This window comes from Sorex araneus, chromosome 5 (genome assembly GCF_027595985.1).
Source record: "Sorex araneus isolate mSorAra2 chromosome 5, mSorAra2.pri, whole genome shotgun sequence".
In the NCBI taxonomy this organism is placed as follows: domain Eukaryota; kingdom Metazoa; phylum Chordata; class Mammalia; order Eulipotyphla; family Soricidae; genus Sorex; species Sorex araneus.
In genome coordinates this window covers 1,833,882-1,855,403 of record NC_073306.1, presented here as the reverse complement: position 1 = coordinate 1,855,403, position 21,522 = coordinate 1,833,882, and the positions used below count along the sequence as shown (strand labels likewise).

General features: G+C 68.6%; 2 protein-coding genes across 3 annotated transcripts; one reads left to right on the top strand and one right to left on the bottom strand.

Annotated features, from left to right (window-relative positions):
• Window positions 1–126: 126 nt before the first annotated feature.
• Window positions 127–9,411, bottom strand: RNF207 (ring finger protein 207). Its single transcript, XM_055137572.1, has 18 exons — window positions 9,326–9,411; window positions 8,850–9,041; window positions 8,131–8,263; window positions 6,963–7,107; window positions 6,808–6,889; window positions 6,657–6,732; window positions 6,445–6,570; window positions 6,311–6,357; window positions 5,777–5,849; window positions 5,643–5,711; window positions 4,936–5,004; window positions 4,771–4,868; window positions 3,801–3,987; window positions 3,546–3,731; window positions 3,382–3,433; window positions 3,059–3,176; window positions 1,152–1,232; window positions 127–525 (listed from the first exon to the last, which is right to left on the bottom strand). The coding sequence occupies exons 2-18, from the start codon at window positions 9,038–9,040 to the stop codon at window positions 357–359; spliced, it is 1,902 nt and encodes a 633-aa protein (XP_054993547.1). The 5' UTR covers window position 9,041; window positions 9,326–9,411; the 3' UTR covers window positions 127–356.
• Window positions 9,412–13,672: 4,261 nt separating this feature from the next.
• RPL22 (ribosomal protein L22) lies at window positions 13,673–20,410 on the top strand. Of its 2 annotated transcripts, none has more exons than XM_055137592.1 (4): window positions 13,673–14,107; window positions 15,481–15,585; window positions 17,444–17,568; window positions 19,232–20,410. In XM_055137592.1, the coding sequence occupies exons 1-4, from the start codon at window positions 13,688–13,690 to the stop codon at window positions 19,374–19,376; spliced, it is 795 nt and encodes a 264-aa protein (XP_054993567.1). In that variant the 5' UTR covers window positions 13,673–13,687; the 3' UTR covers window positions 19,377–20,410. The 2 variants fall into 2 exon arrangements, with proteins under 2 accessions (XP_054993567.1, XP_054993568.1); XM_055137593.1 differs by lacking the exon at window positions 13,673–14,107 and adding an exon at window positions 14,389–14,436.
• Window positions 20,411–21,522: the final 1,112 nt, after the last annotated feature.

Sequence of the window (21,522 nt, the reverse complement as noted above, 5' to 3'; positions counted from 1 at the left end):
GGTACCCAGGCTCCCCCCACCTCCATCAGTGTGGCCAGCTCGAGTGCTGGGCGTCCCTGGGCGGGGCCCTGGGGCCGAGGCTCCCGCTTCCTGTCTGAGCTCGGGGCGGCGGGGCTTGGAGGAGCGGGTACGTGTCGGTGTATTACGAGCGCCGAGTGACGTGTGCGCACATGTGAGCTTTGCATGTGTATGAGACTGGGTGGGCGTGTCTGGGTTTGTGTGTGTCATGTGGTTCTGGGTGTGCATGAGTGAGGCGGTGTGTGTGTACGCTTGCGTGTGAATTGTGTGCTGTGTGACTGCGTATGTGCGCACGCGTGCAGGAGGCGTGTGCAGGTGTGCCCTCCCCGGCCGGCGCTCTATGCGGGCAGGTCTCTCCGCGCGGGCGCGTCGCCCCCGGCCTTCTGCTTGGGCCTCTGATGCTCTTTGCTCTTCAGCGGCTCCTCGGCGGGGCAGCCCGGGGCCCAGCTGGTCCCTCTCGGCTCCGAGGTCTTCTCTCGCTTCTCCGGGACACACCCCAGCTCATTCCTAAGGGCGAGTGGCCCGTGGGCTCTGCCTGCCGCACCCCTTCCCCGGGTCCTCCCTGGCCTCCACTGCCCACGGGGGCCTCGGGTGGGATGTGCCGTCACAGACGGACCAAGCGTGTTGCTGGTGATCGCCGGGGACCAGCAGCCCCGCGGGGGTGTGACACCGAGCTCTAGACTGACCTGAAACCCTGAGGCCCTCCGGGGGCCACAGAGGAAGGCGCCCCCCAAGTTCACGGGGTGCCTGCACAGCACCCCCCATGCCAGGACTGACTCGGTTCACCAGGGCGAGCCTCGGCTGGGGCCCAGATGGTGCTTATCTGCTGCCCGGGCTTCCCGGGTGGGGCTCAGGCAAACCTGGAGTCCCGAGAGTGACGGGTGGGCACGGGGGGCACCCCCAGTCCCAGCTGCGGGCCATGTCCTTCAGACCTCTGGCCCCGAGGTTGGCTGTTTGGGGCCACCCAGCAGTGCTCAGGGCTGACCCCTGGCTTCGCCTGTGCACGGTTCTCCGGCCCTAAGCCCGAGTCTCACCTACGGGGCAGGAGGGGGACGGGCCGCGGGGGAGCGCCGTCTGGCCTGTCCTCCGCCATGTGAGGGCCCGGGGGTGCTGGGCGGGGCAGGACCCCTTACCTGGGCAGGGCCTCGCCATCTGCGCCCTCCTCGTCCATGCCCTGGAGACGCTCCGCCTGCTCGCCTGCGGGGGTCTGGAACCTGCCGGAGGAGCCAGCGCTGGGGTCCGGCGGAGCCCTCGGGCCCAGGGCCAGGGGCCGTTCCCCTGGGCACAGGCCGAGGGCGGGGCAGAGCTCAGTGGACTCTGGTGGACACTGCTCAAGCCGGCAGCAGTGTCCACCGGCCATCGGAGGCAGGAAGGTTCCAGAAGGAGCCAGGCCCACTTCATTAGGATACAGGAAAGGTCATCGGGATGGGGTGGGAAGGCGAGTGGGCCGGCCCCCCTCTAGGTGGCTGAGAGGAGTAGGGGGCAATGCTGGGGACCAAACGGGCTGATGGAGCTGGGGGGCGTGGGGAGGGCAGGAAGGAGTCGGGCAGTACTTCCGGTTTTTCGTGGTTTGGTGGGCTTCCTTGCTCTTTTTTTTTTTTTTTTTTTGTATTTTTGGTTTGGGGACCACACCCAGCCATGCTCGGAGCTTACTCCTGTCCTTAGGAATCGCTCCCGGCGGTGCTCAGGGGCCACATGTGATGTCATGTGCACGGCAGGTGCCCTGCCCCGTGTACTTTGTCTCCGGCCCTCGGACTCGAGCAGTTGATGGAGTTTGGAGTGACCTGGAAACCGGTTTTTTAGTGTGTGTGTGTGTGTGTGTGTGTGTGTGTGTGTGTGTGTGCGCACGTGCGCATGTGGTGGTTCTGAGCACACCCAGTGGTGCGCGGGTCTTCCCTGGCTCCCAGTGCTCAGGGATCACTCCTGACAGGTGGCGAGCTCAGGGGACCTTACTCCGTGCCGAGGGTTGGGCTCGGCCACCAGCGAGGCAGCAGCCCGGGGAAGTGAGGAGCCGGGGCCGGAGCACAGCGGGGAGGGCGCCTGCCTCGCCCTGGGCATTCCACGCGGCGCCCCGAGGCCCACCAGGAGTGACCCTACACAGTCAGCGCTAAGCCCTGAGCTGAGCGTTGCCGGGTGTGACCCCAAAGCTAAACAGGTTTTGAGGGGCGGAGGCAGCACAAACACCAGAAGAGGCCTCGGGACTAGCTGGGCCTCGGCTGGGGGAGGGGCGGACCCTGGGCGGGGACAGGGACTCCGGGTCTGCCTGTGTCTGTGGGGGCGCGTGGAGCCCGCGGCAGGGCGTGGCGGCCAGCAGGGCCAGGGTGCAGCGGGCAGCTCCTGCAGGGGCGGGCCCCAGACGCCCAAAGCCGCCTTCCCCGCAGAGCTGCGGGTGCCAGCACAGTGCCGGAAGGCCGGGCCGGTTCTGCCACTGGACTGGCCCCTGAGCACGTCCGCCCAAGCTCAGACGTGGTTTTGTCACTCTGAACACCCCCTGAGCACTGTTCTGAGAGCCTGAGCTCTGGAAATGCGGCCAAGGAAGCTCCTCTGAGCCCAGAGTCCCGGGACAGCCGGGGGGCCTCATGATGCCCACCAAGAAGTGTCTTCTGCTTCCACCCACTCCCGGAGCCTGTGGGGTGCCGTGCGCCTCAAATTCACAGCAGCCCGTACACCTGCCTGGCCAAGCCCCCCTCACCTGCTCACTGACCCCCTAACGGGGCTCTCCTGCGGCCAGGGATACTGGACAGGGGTTTAGGCACCGGCTTTGCATGTACCCGAGCCAGGTTCAACCTCAGCACTGTAGGGTCCCGAGTCCCACCAGGAGAGAGCCCTGAGCACAGAGCCAGGCGTGAGCCCTGGGCACTGCCAGGTGTGACCTGTAAACATCAAACAAACTGCACTGCTCTGGCCCCGTGGGGCTCCTGCCAGAGGCCTCTCTGGGCTTTGTCTTGGGGTCACACCCAGCAGTGCTCGGGGGCCACGCCTGCCCGTGCTGGACAGAGCCGCAGGGAAGTGTCTCGTGTGGCCCCGGGGCCCCGCTCACCTGGGCTCCAGCCGCTCCTTCACCTTGGCGATGGAGCGCACGTAGGGCGTGATCTGCGTGGTGATGGTGGTCAGGCACGCGTTCTCCTGCTTCAGCTGCGCCAGGTCTCGGAGCTGGGCTGCGGGGGCCAAGGCCGGGCCTCACTCAGCCTCACCCCGGCTAGCCAGCAGGAGCCAGGCAGGACTCTGCAGCCACGCAGGGAGGGAGGCACTGGGGGAGCCGCAGGGGGCATGCCTGGTTAGTGGGGTGCTGGCTCCCTGTGCCTGAGCCCGTGTGGGTTAGGGTCAGCCCAGGGGTTCAGGCTGCGCAGCCCCCGCCGGGACCTTCATAGATCTCCTGCTCGTTAGCCACGCGCTGGTGGGCTTCCTCCCAGATCTGAAAGAGAAAGGCTCGTGGCACGTGCCACCGAGTTGGGAGTTTCCCGGCAGGCAGGCGCCTGCAGCCTCGTGAGCCAGCGGGTCCTGGAGGGGCGGGCGTGGTGGGCTACCTCCTGGAAGACGGCGCGCATGCCCTGCACGCAGGCGTACTCCGCGGCGATCTGCGCGTCCACCTGCAGGGCCTTGTGCAGGATGTCCCCCATGATCTCGGCCTTGATGAGCGAGTGGTGCTTGGTGAGGTCCCGGTGCAGCTCCTGGACCTGGTCCTTCAGGTTCTGCGTCTCGGCCTGCAGGCGCTGCGCGGAGAGGCGGCTGAGCGGGGCTGCCCGCGGGCGGCGCCACCGCAGGGCCCTCCCGGCGCTCACCCGGTAGGCGGCCTCGTAGTGGCGGCAGTGCTCGGCGAAGGGCGAGTCCTCGCCGGCCGACAGCAGCACCTTGGTGCTGATGGAGCGGTGCAGCGTGGGCTTCTGAACCGGCGAGCCCAGCGCCTTGCCCGCCGGGGACGGGCAGCTGGGCCGGGTCAGCGCCTTGGGGCCCGCGCCCCCGGCCAGCCTGGGAGAGAGACCGCGGGGACGCAGATGGCCGGCTGGAAAGGCCTCCCCTGCCCAGCCCGGCACACAGGGCTCCGCGCTGGACCCCGGAACCGCCAGGGAACCCAACGCAAGGACATCAGCACGGGGGGGACCTTCACGCTAGGGGGGTGCCCACGTGCCCGGCGCCCCAGGACGGGCCACAGAGGGAGCGCACAGCACAGGGGTTTCTCCCAGCTTCCCAGGCTCCCCGGTCCACCCCAGCCAAGCAGCTCCAGGGACCCCCCCATCAGGCTCCACCCCTTCCCGGGCCCCACCGTCCAGGTTCTATCCTCACCCAGGCTCCACCCTCGCCCCATCCCACGCCCCTGGCTCCCCCTAGCGCAGGCTCCTCCCACCGGGGGTCCAGCCCACTGAGGCTTTATCCCTATCAGGTATCACCCACCTTAGGTTCCACGCCAGGACCCCACCCCCGCCCAGGCTCCACCCACCCAGGCCCCGCCCGTCTCGGGCTCCACCCGTTTCGGCCTCGCCCACCTCAGGCTCTATACCCGTTTCGGCTCCGCCCATCTCGGGTTCCACCTGTTTAGGCTCCGCCCACCCCAGGCGCCACCCGTTTGGGCTCCGCCCATTCACCCTTTCGGCCCCACCCACCGGGCTCCCTCTGAGGCCCCGCCCACAGGGCTCCGCCCCCGCCGGCTCCGCTCCCACTTCGGGGTCCGCACTGAGCCTCCTTGTCCATCGCGCGAGCAGAGTCGCCAGCACGGCTCGCGGGCGGCCGCCCCACCCCGTCCCCGCTGCTCACGTGTTGGGGGCGACCCCGGCCCCTGCGGCCCGCCGTGGTCCCAGCAGCAGCAGCGGCTCCAGGCAGCGCGCGAACTCGGCGCGGTGGTCGCTGGCGATCTGGGCAGCGAGGCGGGGTGAGCGCCCCCCGCGCGCGCCCGCCCGCGCCCCCCGGCCCCGGGCGCACCTTACTGCTCTGCGCCGGCCGGAGGCGGTGCGGCCGCGTCACGATGCCCTGCAGCCGCTCTATCAGCTCCTGCGGGGGGCAGGGGCGGGGGCCGCGGGGGGCCGCGTCGGCGGGAGCCTCAGCCCCCTCCCGGCCCCTCTGCAGGCCGGGGCTGCGGGGGGCGCTCCGGAGGACCGCACCCCGGGGGGCGGAGCTGCTTCGCGTCAGTCGGGGCGGGGGCTGGTTTTGCGGTGCTGGGGTTACCCCAGGCTCTGGGATCGCTACGGGGGGGGCTCAGGGGGCCATACGGGGTGCTGGGAATCGAACCCTGGTGGCCTCCCGCAAGGCAAAGACCCTGCTGTAGACAGCTCTGGCCCTAATCGGGGGTTCTCTCCCGCTGATATGAACCCCACTAATCAGGCTGGACCACCAGACCTAGGTGTTTGGATGTGTTCCGGGGGACCCCAGGGGTGCTGGGGGGGTGCTTAGACAAGCTGGGAACGGAGCTGGGGGCTGGAGCGTGCGCCTGTGCGCCTGTGCCCCGCCCCGGGCCGGCTCCAGCCCCTGGCGTCCTGGCAGAGCCGGGCTGGGTGAGATGGGCAGAGCACTGGAGCCCCGGGACTGGGGGGGACTATCAGCTGCCTCCAAGCAGGGCAGAGATGGGGGGAGAAGGGAAGCCAGGGACCCCTACTCCGGCCCCAGGCAGTGTGGAGGGAGCAGGAACTCACATAGCCCAGGTCCAGGAACTCAGCCTTGTTGGCCAAGCTGAGGAAGGAGGAGCAGATGACCAGGTGGACCTGCCGGGTGTGGGGGGGGACAGCTCAGTGCCGGCAGGGGGTGCTGCCCCCCCTCCCCCACGTACCTGCAGGGTGGGCAGCAGAGTGGCCAGGTGGGTCAGCTGCTCCTTGAAAGCCTTGTCCTTCTCTTCATACTGACTGGGGGGTACAGACGGTCTCATCTCCCCGCTCAGGACGCCCAGCCCCCTCCAGGGTCCCTCTCCCCTGTGTCCCTGTCTCCTCCCGGGGCGGACACCTGGGCTGGGGAGCAGGACCTGCCCAGCCGGGAGCCGGGGATGGGCAAAGGGGTGCTGGACCCCTCACCCCAGCACAGCCTGGAGGGGAGCCCAACCCCCCTCACCTCTGCACAGCCTGGAGGGGGAAGCCCGCCCCCCCTCACCTCTGCACAGCCTGGAAGGGGAGCCCAACCCCCCTCAACTCTGCAAAGCCTGGAGGGGGAGCCCACCCCCCCTCACCTCTGCACAACCTGGAGGGGGAGCCTGCCCCACTCACCTCTGCACAGCCTGGAGGGGCACCCAACCCCACTCACCTCTGCACAGCCTGGTGCCTGCCCCCCTCACCTCTGCACATCCTGGAGGGTGGAGCCCGCCCCCACTCACCTCTGCACAGCCTGGAGCAGCAGCGCCTTCCTCTCTGCCAGCTTGTCCTGGGGGGACCACGGGCTGCTGGGGCACCCCTGCCCGCAGCCCCATTCCCTCTCCCAGAGCGCCCAGGGCTGCGGGTCCCGTCTCACCTGCATGCTGCCGAACAGGGCGTGGATGGCGGCCTCCTCGTCCGCCGCGCTGTGCCGCACCTCCTCGACCATGGCCTGCAGCAGTGCGATGGCCTCGCGGGTGGCCGTCTGCAGGGCCTTCACCGCCTGGGGACAGCGGCCTCAGTGAGGCAGGCGCTGGCGCCCGCACCCCCCCCCCCCGCTGGCCCCGCACCCCCCACCCCTGCACTCACCAGCACGGCCTGCTCCAGCCGCTCGCAGCCCTGCACGTAGGCCGACTCCAGGTCCACGCAGTGCGCACGACCTTCCCTGCGGGAACCCGCATAAGCCCTGCGCCGGCCCCCAGGCTCGCCCCCCCCCGCCCCCCACGCCCCCTCCACTCACCCCTGCATGTCCCGGAAGCAGCGGATACACAGCAGCGACTTCTTGTCGGTGGAGAACATGATGTAGGGCTCCGCGTGCAGGGCTGCGAGGGGGGGGGCGTAAGGGCCCCGGCGGCCCCCCCACGCCCGCCAGGCCCCAGGCTGCGCCCCACTCACCACATTTGGGGAGCACGTCGGGGCTGCGCTGGCCCAGGACCACGACGTCGTGGCGCGCGAACATACGTGCCCGGTGCGTCTCCTCCCGGCAGCGCCCGCACAGCGGCTGCCCGCACGTGTTGCAGAAGTACGTGGTCTCGGCGTCCTGCGGGCAGAACCCGGGCTCAGCCTCCCCCCGCGGGTGCCGAGCCCCACCCAGTGCCCCCCGTGTGGCAGCCTCCGCTAGTCCTCGAGTCACTCAATGAGATTCCCTCGCACGGTTCTGGAGGGCGCCCGGTGTGCCCATTTCACAGGTACGAACACTGAGGCTCTGAAGCCCGCCCCATTGAGCTCGAGGAGGCCGTTTCAGGGGGTGGGAGGAAAGGGCAGGCGCTGTCACAGTCTGACCTGTCCCCTGCTGAGTGTGTGGGGCTCGGGACCCCGCCCAGTGCGGGTGTTCCTGGCGCTGTGCTTAGAGACTTCCTGGGGGTGCTCCTGGCACTGCTCCGGGGAACACAGCAGAGCCTGGGGTGGGGCGGGGGCCGTCACCCCTGAGCTGGCTCTGCCCCCCCCCCCGAACATCTAGGAGCCTCTCGGGCGCCCCTTGTCACCAGTGGCGACACTGTGACACGGCACCCCCCACTGTGCGCTCTGGTCTGCACCAGGATTGTGTGTTGCCCTCGCCCGACAGCACGCACCCCTCCCCGCCGCCCTCGCCCCGCAGCACGCACCCCTCCCCGCCGCCCTCGCCCCGCAGCACGCACCCCTCCCCGCCGCCCTCAGCCCTCCCACCTCCCCCAGCCTCTCGCCGACCCTCTGTGGGCTCCAGGCCGGGGACCCCAGCACCTGCCCAGGCCCCAGCTTTCGTCAGATTTCCACCTTGGGGGGCTCGGAACCCCCATGAGCCAGAGACCCCCATGCCCTCCTGTCCAGACTCCCCGCAGAGACGCCACGCCGTGACCGCCCGCGGCCCCCACGCCCCCGTGGGCTGCTGGCCGCAGGCTGGCACCAGCAGTGAGCGGCCCCCACACCGGACGGCCTGTCTGCCCGGCGGCGCCCCGCACTTGCTCCAGACCTCGGTGTCCCTGCCTATAAAATGGGCCTGCATTTGGGAGGGGCCCAGGAGTCGTAGGTCAGCGTCCAAGTCGCCCCCCAAGCGTGGAGACGGCAGCCCCCCGGCCCTCCCTGCCTGCTCCGTGCACTCCCGGTCACAGTTGGCGCAGCGCACCAGCTCCAGGCCACCTCCTGAGCTGTCCACCAGGAACTGCAGCAGCCGGTCCACTGGGGGGAGCCCCCCGGGGCCCTTCACCGCCGTCGGGTGCCTGCGGGAAACGGCAGCCAGGACCCAGACGCCCCCACCCGCCCGGCCCCTGCTCGGCACCACCTTCCACTGGAGCTAAGAATAGTGCCCGAGGTGTGGGGCTAAAAATACCCCAGCCGGAGTCCTGCCCCCCGTCCTCCCCTGCACCGCTCACACCCCGGGGACCGGGGGACAAAGGCCCCTCCCGGCCCTCTGGCTGCCTTAGGGAGCAAGGAGGCCCCCCACTTTCAGAACCCGCACACGCAGGTGCCTGGGACCCCAGAGCCCCTCATGGGTGGGTCCTTGATGTTTTGTTTTTTGGGGGCCACCTTTGGCGGTGCGCAGGGTTGACTCCTGGCTCTGTGCTCAGGGATCACTCCCAGGGGTGCTTGGGGGATCCTGTGTGGTGTGGGGGGTCTCCCCGGGGTCGGCCCCCTGCGAGGCCAGCCCCTTACCCGCCCAGCCTGCCGCCCCGCGCGTGGGCCCCAGACCTGAGCCCGCACCCCGGGAGCAGCCAGCGGGGGCCTCCGTGATGCTGTTCGCCAGGGCCGGGGTGCGGGGGCCCTGCGGCCCTCCCGGCCCCCACGCGCGGCGAGGCGGGCACTCACTGGCACAGCGGGCAGGCGAGGCGGCCGTCGACGGCGCGCCCGCGCAGGCAGCTGCTGCAGAAGCCGTGGAAGCAGTCCAGGAGGCAGGGGCGCTCGTACTGCGCGTGGCACAGAGGGCACACCAGCGGGTGGCCGCCCGCCGCGTCCAGGGCGCCGGGGCCCTCCAGGGGCGGGAAGATCGCGCCGGACATCCTTGGGCAGGGCGCGGGGCTGGGATCAGGCTGGCCAGCTCCCGGCGCCCCTCCGGCCTCTGGCGGCCGCGCGGCAGTGAGCGGCCGGGCTGGGGCGCAGGGGGGTGCGCAAGGAGGGGCCGCCGTGGGCCCGCCCCCGCCTCCTGGCATCCCGCAGGCCGCGAAGGTCAGGCTGGCCAGGGCGCGCCAAGGACGCCCAGCCAGCTCGGGGCCTGCTTCTCCCACCTGCCTCCCCCCACCCCAGGAATTCCCTCCCCTGCCCCCCGGGTGACCCGCAGGCGATACCTCTTCCCGGGCCTCGCTGGGCTGGGGCGCGGCTCCCCGCCTACGCTGCCCGGGAAGGCTGGACCCCCCAGGAAGGCAGAGCTCGAGTCTGGACCCTGGGCCGGGCAGCAGTGGGTCCGCACGATGCCACTTCCTCGTCTGCCAGGTGGGGGCGCCAGAGAGCAGCAGGAGGCCGGGGGTTGGGGGCTCCAATTCCCACCGCAGGCACCCTAGGGGAGGGCATTGCCTTGCAGCAGCCCACCCGGGTTTGGTCCCCGGCATCCCATATGGACCCCCAAGCACCTCCAGCAGGAATTCCCGAGTGCAGAGGCAGGAGTGACCCCTGAGCATCACCAGGTCTGGCCCAAACACAACAAAAATGGATTAATTTGAGTGTGGGAGCGTTTGGGGTTCCGGGTCACACCCAAAGATGCGCAAGGGCTGACTACTGGCTCTGTGCTCAGGGATCAGTCCTGGGTTGCCGGGATCCAGCCTGGGTGAGGCGCGCGCAAGGCAAACCCCGCTGTGCTGTCTCAGCCCCTCTGGCCCGGTTTAGCGCCGTCCTGGCCAGCGTTGGCGGCCAAGTGCTGCTAAGGCCCTTTACTCCTGTCGATTCACTTACTCCAGATGGTCTCCCCAGGGGACGGGGCGGGCGCGCAGCCAGCTGGACTCTGGAGCTGGGCCCTGCCTTCGCTCCTCGCTGGTTCCTGCCACTCGGACACTCGGACCATCCGTATCCTAGTTGCTCCGAGTGGCCCGTCGTGAGCTTCTGCCACAGGCCAGGGATGGAGCCGGGAGCAGCCGCCAAGGTGAGTCCCGTGACAGAGACCTACAGTGGAGGAACAGCTGGTTCATGCCCCGGGAGCTGAGACCCGTTAAAGGCGCGACCGTACAGCAGGGGGGAGGCACTTGCTTTGCATGCAGCCGACCCGGGTTCGATCCCCGGCATCCCATAGGGTCCCTCGAACACCACCAGGAGTGATTCCCGAGTGCAGAGCCAGGAGTCACCCCTGAGCATCGCGGGTGTGACCCAAAAAGACAAAGTAAGAAGAAAGAGGAGGACGTGGGTGGAGAGGAGGCAGCTCAGGGCGTGCTGAGGACAGAGGGTGGGCATGAGGGTGCCTGGGGCCGGGATGAAGGTGGGCCGGGGGGTGGCAGGTGAGAGGGAGCCTGGGTGGGTGTGGTCGGCCTGTCACGCAGAGGGAACAGCTGTCAGGGGGACGTGGGGCTGCCCAGTCTGCGTGTCACATTTGCTGGCACGACGCTGGCCCCGGGCACGAGCGGGGGTGAGCTCTGTCTCCGTAGCCGGCCAGCCTGGAGGAGGAGGGTGGCACCTCCGGGCTTAGATGCGGGGGCCATCGCGCCCACCCTCCTGCGAACCGTCCTGGTGGTTGGGGGTTAGAGCCTGACCCCTTGAGTGGGTCTGACAGAGCACGGAGGGAGGAGTCCCCCAGAGGCAGGCTGCCTGTGGGCCGGGGGAAAGGTGGAGGCTTTGCTTTCTGAACACCCGGCGGTGCTCAGGGCTTATCCTGGCAGTGCTTGGGGGACCCTATAGGGTCCCAGGGACTGAGCCCGGGCAGCCGTGTGCAGGGCAAACGCCGTCCCCACTGTCCTATGGCCCCAGCTAGAGACTCCTTGCCTTGGCTACCAATGGCCTCGACACCCAAGCCCCTACCCAGAGCCCCTCCCAAGGCCCCCCAGGGGGCTTGGGCACCTCCACACCCACGCGGTGGACACAGTGCCCCCAGAGAGGGAGAGGGGGGATGGGGATGTGGGTGGGGGTGCAGCGGTGACCTGACTCACCCGGGGACACGCGGGGGCCAGGACGGAGATGCTGCCGGATGGGCCAATGCACCAGCTTCCCTGGGAGGCCGGGGTGGGGGGGAAGGGCTGGCGGCCAGCCCAGCCCAGAGACCCGGAGGCAACTGGGGTGCGTTTAAGGCCCGACTCTGCCCCAAGAGCAGCGTGAGGTTGGCGGGTCTGTCAGCGAGGGGAAACCCCACTGTGGGGGTTCATTTTGCTCCACTTCTTCTTAGACCACACTGAGAGGCTGCTCCTGGCTTGCTGCCCAGGGGTTGCCCGCCGCAGTGCCAGGCTCACCTGTGGTGCTGGGCAGCTGAGCTGGGTCTTCTGAACACGCCCCATGTGCCCAGCCTGGTGGGTGGTCATTGATTTGTATTTATTTATATTGCTGTTTGGGTCACACCTGGCGATGCTCAGGGGTTCCTCCTGGCTCTGCACTCGGGAATTACTCCCGGCAGTGTTCGGGGGACTCTATGGGATGCCGGGGATCGAACCCAGGTCAGCTGGTGTGCAAGGCAAATGCCCTCCCCGCTGTTCTACCGCTCTGGTTCCCTTGGGTTTTTGATTAGGAAGCAAGACTTATGGGGTGGGGTAGCAGGGTCGGGAAGGGGTCCGAGGGCCGGGGCGGGGACAGTCGGAGGCTCTTAGGGGTGCAGTCCCCCATGTGGCCCGACGCCCACAGTTATGGGTGTACTTGGCCCCGCCGCCATGTGAGATGAGCTCCAGCCCCGGTCTTCACGTCCGTCCCGTGAGACCAGGAGGAGTCCTGCTTCCTGCAGACGCGGGTCTTCCCCGTGTCCAGGGACCCGGATGGCGCCCAGGGCAGCCTCTGATGCACACGGCTCTGCAGTTTGCTGGGGTGGACACGATGTGGCCACGTGTCCTGGAGCTCTCCAGAGGTGCCCACACACCCATTGGGAGCTGAGGACCGTGGCGGGCATGACAGCGGGCAGACGTGTCCCCTGCCAAGGACGTGCTCCCGGGCCCCTCGGGGCTGTCCGCACGCCACCCTGCCACACCACCCCGCTGCTCACTGCCACCGGAGATTAGTCCTGGTTTGGGGGCCACAGCCGGTGGTGTTCAGGGCTGACTCCTGGCACTGTGCTTGGGGGTCACCCAAGGTGGGGCTCCGGGATCATTTGGGGTGCTGGGGATCGAACCTAGCTCCTCAGCTGCACGGTGAGCACACCCCCCTGCACTGTTGCTCCAGCCCCCCAAGACTTGTGTTTTTGCTTGTTTGGGGCCACACCCAGCAATGCTTGGGGGGCTACGTGGAATGCTGGGGATTGAACCCGGGTCGGCCATGCGCAAGGTAAGCGCCTACTTGCTGTCCTTTCCCTCTGAATCATTTTCACTTGCTGCTTCTGGAATGTTCCAGGGACCATTTAGCCAGGTGAAGAAACGAGAGTGGGTGAGCCTGACAGTGGAATGAGCAGGAACCCAGCAGGAAGAGCCTAAGACACGGCTGCTGTGTGGGGGCTGAGGCACATGTGGGCTGCCCAGGTTCCATCCCTGGCATGACACGGTCACGAGAGCATTGCTGAAGGGACCCACGAGCACCGAGAACCTAGCCAGGAGCAGCTGGCAAAGCAAACACGTGGTCTGCAGTCCAGAGTCGCGGGGGCCGAGAGAGAGGGCAGCGGTCAAGGCACTACCTTGTAGGCAGCGCCCTGGTCTGACCACTGCTGCGTATGGCCCCAGAGCACTGCGAGTGACCCGAGCAGAGCCAGGAGTCTGGGCACGGCCAGGCACGCCCCCCCCCACCCCCCCGAGACACATGGCAGAGGAGGGCTTGCATGAGGACACACCCGGGCCAGGGTAGGCGTGTCCTTCGCTGCTGGGGACTGGAAGGCTCTGTAAGGTGAATGCTTAATTTTTGGGGGGGTTGATGATGCTCAGGAGTCACTCCTGGCAGTGCTCAGGGGCCCAGATGAGGTGCTGGGGATGGACCCTGGTCTGCTGCACGACGGCAGGAGCCTCATCCGCTGTGCCACAGCGCTGGCCCTAGGCGGGTACCTTTAAGTCAGGGAAGAGGCACTGAAGAACTTGTGCAACTAAGGGCCCCGGTGGCAGCACAGTGGGGAGGGCATTTGCTTTGCATGCAGTAGACCCGGGTTCAATCCCCGGCATCCCATATGGTCCCCAGAGCACTGCCAGGAGTGATTCCTGGTTGTAGCGCCAGGAGTAACTCCTGGGCATTGGGTGTGCCCACCCCCCAAAAAAGAAAAAAAAAAAACCCAAAACCCCCAAACTCTTGTGCAACTAAGTGATGAGCTGAGATAGAACCGGCCCAGACCGGGATGCTGAGAATTTGGTTATTCCTTATTGTTTCGCTTCGGGGCACAAATGGCAAAGCTCAGGCTTACTCCTGCGGTGTTCGGAGGAACCATATGGGATGCCCAGGCTGGAACCCGGGCCGGCCTCCCCGCTGTGGCAGGCGCTGGCCCCCTCGCCTGGCAGTTTGAACTTTTATTTTTTTAATTTTTTTTTGCTTTTTGGGTCACACCCGGCAATGCACAGGGGTCACTCCTGGCTCTGCACTCAGGAATCACCCCTGGCAGTGCTGGGGGGGGGGGGCATATGGGATGCTGGGAATCGGACCCAGGTCGGCCGCGTGCAAGGCAAACGCCCTCCCCGCTGGGCCATCGCTCCAGCCCATCGCCCGGCACTTTGGAGGAACCGCCAACTCGGGGGTCGGGGGTCGGGGGCCCGCGGGCGCCAGGCCAGGCCTGCCACGTGCCGGGGGCTCGCCCGGCGCGGCGGGCGGGGAGGCCGGGCCGGGGCGGGAGGCTCGGGGCGGGGCTGGGGGGCGGCGGAGGGGCCGCGGCGAGACCCGGCCCGGAGCCCCCCGGCAGGAAGCAGCAGGAGACGCGGGCCGGGGTCCCGGCTTCCCGGTGGGAACCGGAAGGCGCCGCGGGCGCGGGGGCGCCGGGAGGCCGGGACGGAGCGCGGCTGCCCGCGAGGCGCGCCCCCGCCCAGCCCGCTGCCCCGCGGCCCCAGGTCAGTGCAGCCCCCCGACCCTGACCCTCGGGGGCCGGACGCCCGCGGGCGCGGAGCCCCCCGCGTCGGCCCTGGGCTCGGCCCGGCGCGCGTCCCCCCCGCGCGCCCCGGCGCAGTGGTACGTGCCGCCCCCGCCCCGCCCCCCGCGGGGTCGCGCAGGGAGAAGCAATCGCGCGCCGAGCGCCGGGCGCCGGGCGCCGCGCGGGCGGCGGGGGCCGCGGGCGAGCGACTGCGCGGGTCTGGGCCGGCGCGCGCCCGGCCGCGGCTCTTGGCGCCTGCGCGCTGCGCCCGCCGCCCTTTCTGCCTCCGCCGCCGCCATGGCGCCCGTGGTGAGTGCGGCTCCGCGCGAGGCCCGCGCCCGCGCGCACGTGGGCCGCGGGGTCTGGCCCCGGGCGGCGCGCGGCGCGCCCGGCTGCAGCGGGGTCCGGCCCGGCCGCCGCGGGCTGGGGCGCCGGGGCCGCGCGGGCGCCGGGGCAGCCGCGGGGACGCGGCCGGGACGCCCCAACGGGGAGGGCCGGGCCGGGCCGCGCGTCGGGGGGCGCGGGGGGCGCCGGGCGGGGGGCGGGGGCGGCCCCGGGGCCGAGCACGTGGGGGGCGCCGCCGGGGCCCCCCGAGAGCGGGCCTGCCCGCGTGCTTCCGGGGAGGACCGGGCTGGGCTCGGGCCCGGGGAGCCGGCGGCGGCCCTGGCCCCCGTGACGTGCGGGGGCGCCGGGCTGGGGGTCGGGGTGCAGCCCGGGAGCTGCCCGGGGCCGGGCCTGTGGGGAGACCCTGCCTGGGCGGCGGGGTCCAGCCCGCGGGGAGCCGGGCACCCGGCAGCGAGCCCGGCCGGTGTTTCTCGGGGGAGCCGGGCTGGGGGTGGGGGTGCGGCCGGGAGCGGGCCTGGCGGTGGGCTGGGGGTGGGCTGGCGGTGGGCGTGCGGCCCGGGACAGCCGGGCCTCGCCGTGTCTTTTCCGCGAGGCCCGCGTGGAGCTTCTCTGGAACTAGCCTGGGAAGTGTCCTCGGGCCGGGGGTGCAGTTCTCCCGGGGCCGCTGCCCGCCCCTTCCAGGGTCTGGGCTGGGACCAGGGGGCTGTCAGCAGCCTTCTGGGAGGGCCGCAGGGCCGGGTCGCCCCGGGTGTCAGGGGCGACTCGCGGGACGGTCTTAGGTGCGAGGGGCCAAGCAGGCCTGGGCAGGGCTTGGCCGTCCGGAAGCGCTGGGCAGTGCCCGCCGCGAGGGCGTGTGTGTGGGCGGGCAGCTCCCCGGTGACCGGCGGAGAGGGCTAGTCCACGGGTGGCGCAGGCAGGACCCGCACCTGCACCTCCCCGGCCCCAGGTGTGGCTTGAGTCCACCCTCTCCCGGGACTGCGCCTAAAGCTGCCGTTTCTGCTTTTGTAGAAAAAACTTGTGGCCAAGGGGGGCAAAAAAAAGAAGCAAGTTCTTAAGTTCACCCTGGACTGCACCCACCCTGTGGAAGATGGGATCATGGACGCTGCGAATTTCGTAAGTCACAGCCTGGTGTGCCCGTCGGCGTGCCCCCAGCAGCGTGCCCAGCCAGGCCCGTCTCTGCCCGCACTTCCGGTTCCCGGGGGCTTGGGAAGGGGGCATCCCGTGCAGTGCTTTGAGGGGCCCGGTGAAACTCAGTGCCCGAACCCTCTGCTTCACTGATCGCGTGGGGCTGGCCCTGGGCACGCAAGCCCCTGGGCCCTGCCTGTGCGTCTCCCCTGGACTCCGGGCTGGGCCGGTTCTGTTGTGATGCCGTGTAACAGCCGAGGGTGGCCAGGGGGCTGTGCCACGTGCCTGCCACGCGCAGCAGTGCTCAGGACTTTATCCTGGCTGGAGACTGTGTAGGTTGTTGGGGCTCGAACCCGGGTCGGCTGTGTGCAAGGCAGGCGCTCTCCCGGCTTTGCTGTTGCTCTGGCCCCTTCACTGCTTTTTTTTTTTGCTTTTTGGGTCACACCCAGCGATGCACAGGGGTTACTCCTGGGTCATGCACTCAGGAATTACCCCTGGCGGTGCTCAGGGGACCATATGGGATGCTGGGAATCGAACCCGGGTCGGCCGCGTGCAAGGCAAACGCCCTACCCGCTGTGCTATCACTCCAGCCCCCTGCTTCTTTTCTTTAGCGTGTGTCACTTTGGGGGCTTGCTGGCAGTGCTCGGGCCGTACTTCTGACTGGTGGGGCCGGGGCTGACCGGGCTGACTGTGGCCGGGTCCCTCCCTGCTGTGCTGTCCCCGGCCCTGTAGCCTCGCCTGAGCCCTGGCTTGCTCGCGGTCCCGGAGACAGGTGCCTTTCTGGGCCCGGCTGGGCGCCTGCCCTGGGCTGAAGGCTCAGCTGGACGCCTCGGCCCGCCCACGCCCAGAGCGCTGGTAGTACGTGCCCCGCTTCCGTCCTCCTCTGGCTCCTCTCTGATTTGGGGCCCATCGCCACTCCCGGGGCGGGGTTGCGCCCTGCGGTGCTTTAGGCCTGGGCTGCAGCTGGCCTCCCACGCAGCCTTGCCCTGGCCCGTGGGACTGACCCCTGCAGGCGCGAGCTGGGTCCGAGATGCAAAAGGCCAGACCTGATCGCTCATGCCGCATTTCGAGTTCATGGGTGTTCAGAGGTCTCTGGTTGGCTGATTTTGGGGTCGCTCCTGGGGAGGACCATGTCGTATTGGGGTCCCCACAGCAGCAGCTGGGAGGGCATTTGCTTTGCATTTGAAAATGCCAACCTGCGTTTGATCCCCGGCATCCCATACGGTCCCCCGAGCACTGCCAGGAGGAGCAGTCACTGCGCTGAGCAACGCCGCTGTGACCAAAAGGGCAGAAAGGGGAGGCTGCCTGCACCCCCCTCCCCTTTTTTGTCATATGTTTTAGGTTTTGGGTCACACCTGGTGATGCTTCAGGCAAACTCCTGGCTCTGCACTCGGGAGTCGCTCCTGGTGGTGCTCGGGGGACCGTCTGGGATGCCGGGATCCAACCAGGGTCGGTTGCATACACGGGCAGGCGCCCTCCCCACTGTGCTTTGGCCGAGGCTGCGGCTGCGAGGGGCCCCTGGGTGCTGGTCTCCGGGCCTGTGGGTCGGGGCTGGGCTTCCTGTCCGTCTTCGTGTTGGGCCCACGTGGACGCGTGGCGGTGGCGGCAGCGCCCTCTGTCCTCAGCACCACTCCAGGCCCTGGCCCAGGCCCGGACCTGAGCCACGGCTGGCCACGGATGCCTGAGAGCAAGCCAGTGAGGTCCGGGAGCTGGTCCGGGCGCCTGGGGCAGGAGGCAGCCCCGGGCACTGCTGGGTGTGGCCCTGCCCGGGGGGCCGGTGAGTCCGTTCCGGGTCTGGAGTGGGGGATCTGCCGTGGGCGGCGGCGACCTGGGCCTCTCCCCGCAGGAGCAGTTTCTCCAGGAGCGCATCAAGGTGAACGGCAAGGCGGGGAACCTGGGGGGCGGTGCCGTGACCATCGAGCGGAGCAAGAGCAAGATCACCGTCACGTCGGAGGTGCCTTTCTCCAAAAGGTGCGGCGGGGGCCCGTCCGTCTCAGCTGGCAGGCTGGGGGCGAGCTGGAGGCTTCAGGTGGTCTGTTCCCGGGAGGCGCTGGCCTCGCTCAGGCCACCCTGGTGGGCCCCCGGCATCCCGAGTGGTCCCCCAGGCACTGCCAGGAGTGCGGCTGGGCCCGGGAGCCAGAGCAGAGGAGGGGTTTGTTTCCTCTGAGGATGCAGCCCGGGGCGCTCGGCGTGGCCCCGACAAGGCCCTAAAATAAGGCCCCGCCGGGGGCTGCCCCTCGTGTGCAGATCCCCCGGGGGCTGACATCACTGGCCTGGGATTGGGAGTCGCCATCTCTCTGGAGTGGCCCGGGCGTGTCTGAGTTCCGGCTGGGGGGGCCTGGCCCACTGACACTGGGGATCGGGCTGGGCGCGCCTCTGTGCTCCCGTGCGTGTTCGGAGCCGTGTCCTCGGGGTGTAGCGCCACACGCCGTCTCCTGGGCACTGCCCTGGGTGTGGCCTGACCCCTCCCCCCATTTCTGTGGGGTTTTTCTTCCCTTCTGTTTCTGTGTGTGGGTGTCTGGGCTGCTTTGGGCAGGGCTCAGGGCTTACCCTTCCCTTAGGGATCATCTGGCAGTGCTGAGAGGGCCCGTGTGACTGGGGACTGAGCCTGGGCTGGCTGCGCAGTCGGATCCTTCCCCACTGACCTCTCTGACCACCCACCCACAACCCCCCCCAAAAAAAAAACACAACACTGTGCAGTTGCCACGGCGCAGAGCGTGGGTGCGGTGGTTACCCCTTCTCCGCCCAGAGCCTTCTCGGGGCTGCTGGGGCCGGGCCTTGACCCCAGGTGCAGGTGGGCCACGGTGAATACAGGAATGCCCGGGCCGGGCTGGCCGGGGGGCGGAGGGGCTGGTGGCTGGTGGCTGAACACGGGCTCCGAGAAGGGCCCCATACCTTCTCTCCCGTCCTCTCCCGAGGTCCAGTCCCTGTCTCAGTCCCCGCTGTAACTGGCCGTGCTGAGCCATCGGGCGGGGGGGAGGGGGGCTGAGTCCGTGTGCCAGAGCAGGCCCTGTGTCCCCCAGTTCCCCAGCGCTTAGTGTATGGGCCACACCCAGTGGTGCTCCGGGCTGACTCCCGGCTCTGTGCTCAGGGCTCTCGGCAGGGGATGGAGCCCAGGTTGGCTGTGCCCTCCCCACCCCCGCGTTTCTCTTTTCTGTAAGGTTTTTGTGTTTGGGGGGTTCCTGGGCTGTTTGGGGCCTACTGTTTCCTCTGCATTCAGGGCTCGAACCCAGCCCAGGAGTTTGCAGGGCAGGTGCCTTGCCTGCCGTCTCTCACCGCCCCTGCGAGCAGCCCTGGTGGGCCTGGTGCTCGGGGTCTCTGAGCGTGTCCCTCCCTGCCCTGCGAAGGCGCTTCCCGCCCGGGGCTGCCCCTGTGCGCCCCCCGGAGACAGCGCTGTAGACGCTGGGCTTGCACAGGGTGTCACCTGGGGGGGCAGGGGCGGTGCCTGCGGGCTGGGCTGGGTTGCCGGGGTTGGTTCTCAGTTGTTGCCTCGATTGGTCCTGCCAGCACGGCTCCTGTCACGGGGGGCGAAGGGGCTCCACCTCTCTGGGCACAGTGAGTGCCCGGCGGGCAGGGCGCACTGGCCCCTGAGGGCCCCCGGCGGGGCCCCAGTCCTGAGCCGCTGTCTCTGCAGGTATCTGAAGTATCTCACCAAAAAGTACCTGAAGAAGAACAACCTGCGGGACTGGCTGCGCGTGGTGGCCAACAGCAAGGAGAGCTACGAGCTGCGCTACTTCCAGATCAACCAGGACGAGGAGGAGGAGGAGGACGAGGATTAGTCCCGTGCCGAATGTTTTCTATGAGTTCTTGAATAAAACTTGGGAACCAAAGCGGTGGTTTTGCTTGTGTGCCTGCCGTGGGCACCCTCCCTCGAGACCAGGCTAAGGGGCAGTGCCCCGGGGGGCTGGGGCGGAGGTGGTGCCCCCGGGTGCACCCTCATTGCACTCAGTGGGGGCGCAGCCTGGGGGTTCCTGGCAGAGCCCGAGTGTGCGCTGGGCCCGGCTCCTGTCTCTGCAGCTTCTCCCACAGGCCCTGGGCCCTGACCTGCCTGACCGCCAGCTCACTGGTCTGCAGGGGGCCTGAGAGCTGGTCCCCTCCCAGGTCACTAGCCCAGGAGCTCCGGCCTGTGACCCCCCTGCCTCAGCCTCGCCTCCTCCCGCCCGCCCCGCCGCGGCACTGCACCCAGCAGGGGGCGCTGGAGGCTAGGACGCCTGGCAGGCCCAGGGTGTGGCTGGTCTCCGCCCCGCCCCAGCCTGTGGTGAGGGTGAGGTGGGACCAGAACCCCTCTGCCCTCGCCCGGCATGTGGCATGCCCCGGAGTTCAGGCGGGCGGACGGGTCTGAGCCCGGTGCTTCCTGCTTCCCTTCCAAAATCCTCACGAGCCTCGGGATTGACGCTTCCGGTTGCCATGTGCCAAGTTCACGTTTCGGAAGCCGGCACAGCCCTGAAACGTGCTTGGCCCTCGGCTGAGCCGGACACAGGCTGAGGCTTTGCATTCTGAGACCGGCGTCTCCCGCCGTGCGGCCTTCCGGGGACTGTTGGCCGCCCTCCGCCCGCCAGCGGTGGCTCCCGTCACCGGGTTGGCATCCGTCCCCCCCCCGACACCCCGTCACGGGGGCCGCTGCCGGCCGGACGTGGTGTCTGTCCCTGTAGCGACTAGTCTGATTGTTAAAAGGCGAGAATGAACCTTTTTCAAGAATTTTTAAACAATTCTTGGTTTTAAAACCTTGTAATAAAACTGTGACTCGGTTCTCTCTGATCTCTTGTAAATCACGGGGCTCCGGTGGTTTCTATTAAAGCGGCTGACGCGTGGCTACTGTTGCTGTACCGGGCTGGTTTTTTGTGGTTGTGGAAGTTGGCGTGAGTTTGGCAACAGAACCTGGGCTGTTGTCTCGGTCAGTGTGGGGAGGAAGGCCCTTTGCTTCTGTCTTCAGCTTAGGACGTTCTCGATTCAGAGCTGGGAGGAAAACCAGCACGCCCCGTCCTGTAGGGGATACGGACCATGAAGCTGGGTGCTGGGACCCTCGTTCCAGCAGGGACACCCGAGCCTCCCCTCCCCCTCAGCTGTGCCTGCCTTGCCTCCTGTCTCGGCCCGGGCCAGGGCTGGGGAGGCGCTGGGTGCCGGGCGTGCTTGGGCTGGAGCAGAGACTTCCTCACCCACCCTGCATGACCCCCCCCCCAGACTCGGGGCGGGGGAGGCATTTCTGAGCAGTTACTCTCAGGGGCTGGAGCAATAGCACAGCGGGGAGGGCGTTTGTCTTGCTTGTGGCTGGGTTCAAATCCCAGCATCCCATATGGTCCCCTGAGCACCAAGAGCCAGGAGTAACCCCTGCGTATCGCCCAGTGTGACCCAAAAAAAAAAAAAACCAAAAAATGAGCAGTTACTCTCCGGCTTCGGGCAGAGCTGACGGCCCAAGGCAGAGGCACCCGACGGGCTTGGCTTGTGCACGACAGACCCTGGTTCCGTGCCCTGTGCCAGCCTGTTCAGAGGGTCCTTGATGTCTTAGAAGAGGCCTGGGGGGCTGGAGGGATGGGCCGACAAGGCACCTTCCGCGCCTGCACCCACTTCGGTTCACCCCCAGGAGTGACCCCTGAGCACAGCCGGAGGTGGCCGGCCACAGTGGGCCACTGGGGGTCGCTGACGGTGGCCCTGGGCAGTCGGGAGCCGCGGTGCTGCCTTCACTCTGCCCTGAGGAGGAAGGTGGGCTCTGGCTCCCGGGGGTGGGGCCCAGGCTGGGTCAGGGTGGGAGGCTGGGGTCTGCCCGCCCGCAGGGTGGGCCTCTGGTATTCTCTGTGGGGCGGCAGCTTTCCCGAGAGGAAGCAGGGAAGGCTCGGAGTGCAGGCCAGAACAGGAAACTGTGCTACCCACTGCACCGCCTCTCTGGCCCCTGGAGAGTTGGGTTTGGGGCCACACCCAGCTGCGCTC

Bases quoted from the DNA above. Each gene is read 5' to 3' on its own strand.
- RPL22 (XM_055137592.1), top strand. From the start codon at position 13,688: ATGGGATGCTGGGAATCGGACCCAGGTCGGCCGCGTGCAAGGCAAACG. The intron at 14,108-15,480 runs GTCAGTGCAGCC...CTGCTTTTGTAG, and splicing joins CCGCTGCCCCGCGGCCCCAG to AAAAAACTTGTGGCCAAGGG. The intron at 17,569-19,231 runs GTGCGGCGGGGG...CTGTCTCTGCAG, and splicing joins GAGGTGCCTTTCTCCAAAAG to GTATCTGAAGTATCTCACCA.
- RNF207 (XM_055137572.1), bottom strand. From the start codon at position 9,040: ATGTCCGGCGCGATCTTCCCGCCCCTGGAGGGCCCCGGCGCCCTGGAC. The intron at 6,733-6,807 runs GTGAGTGGAGGG...GGGTTCCCGCAG, and splicing joins TGCTTCCGGGACATGCAGGG to GGAAGGTCGTGCGCACTGCG. The intron at 5,005-5,642 runs GTGAGTTCCTGC...TGCCCCCCGCAG, and splicing joins AGTTCCTGGACCTGGGCTAT to GAGCTGATAGAGCGGCTGCA.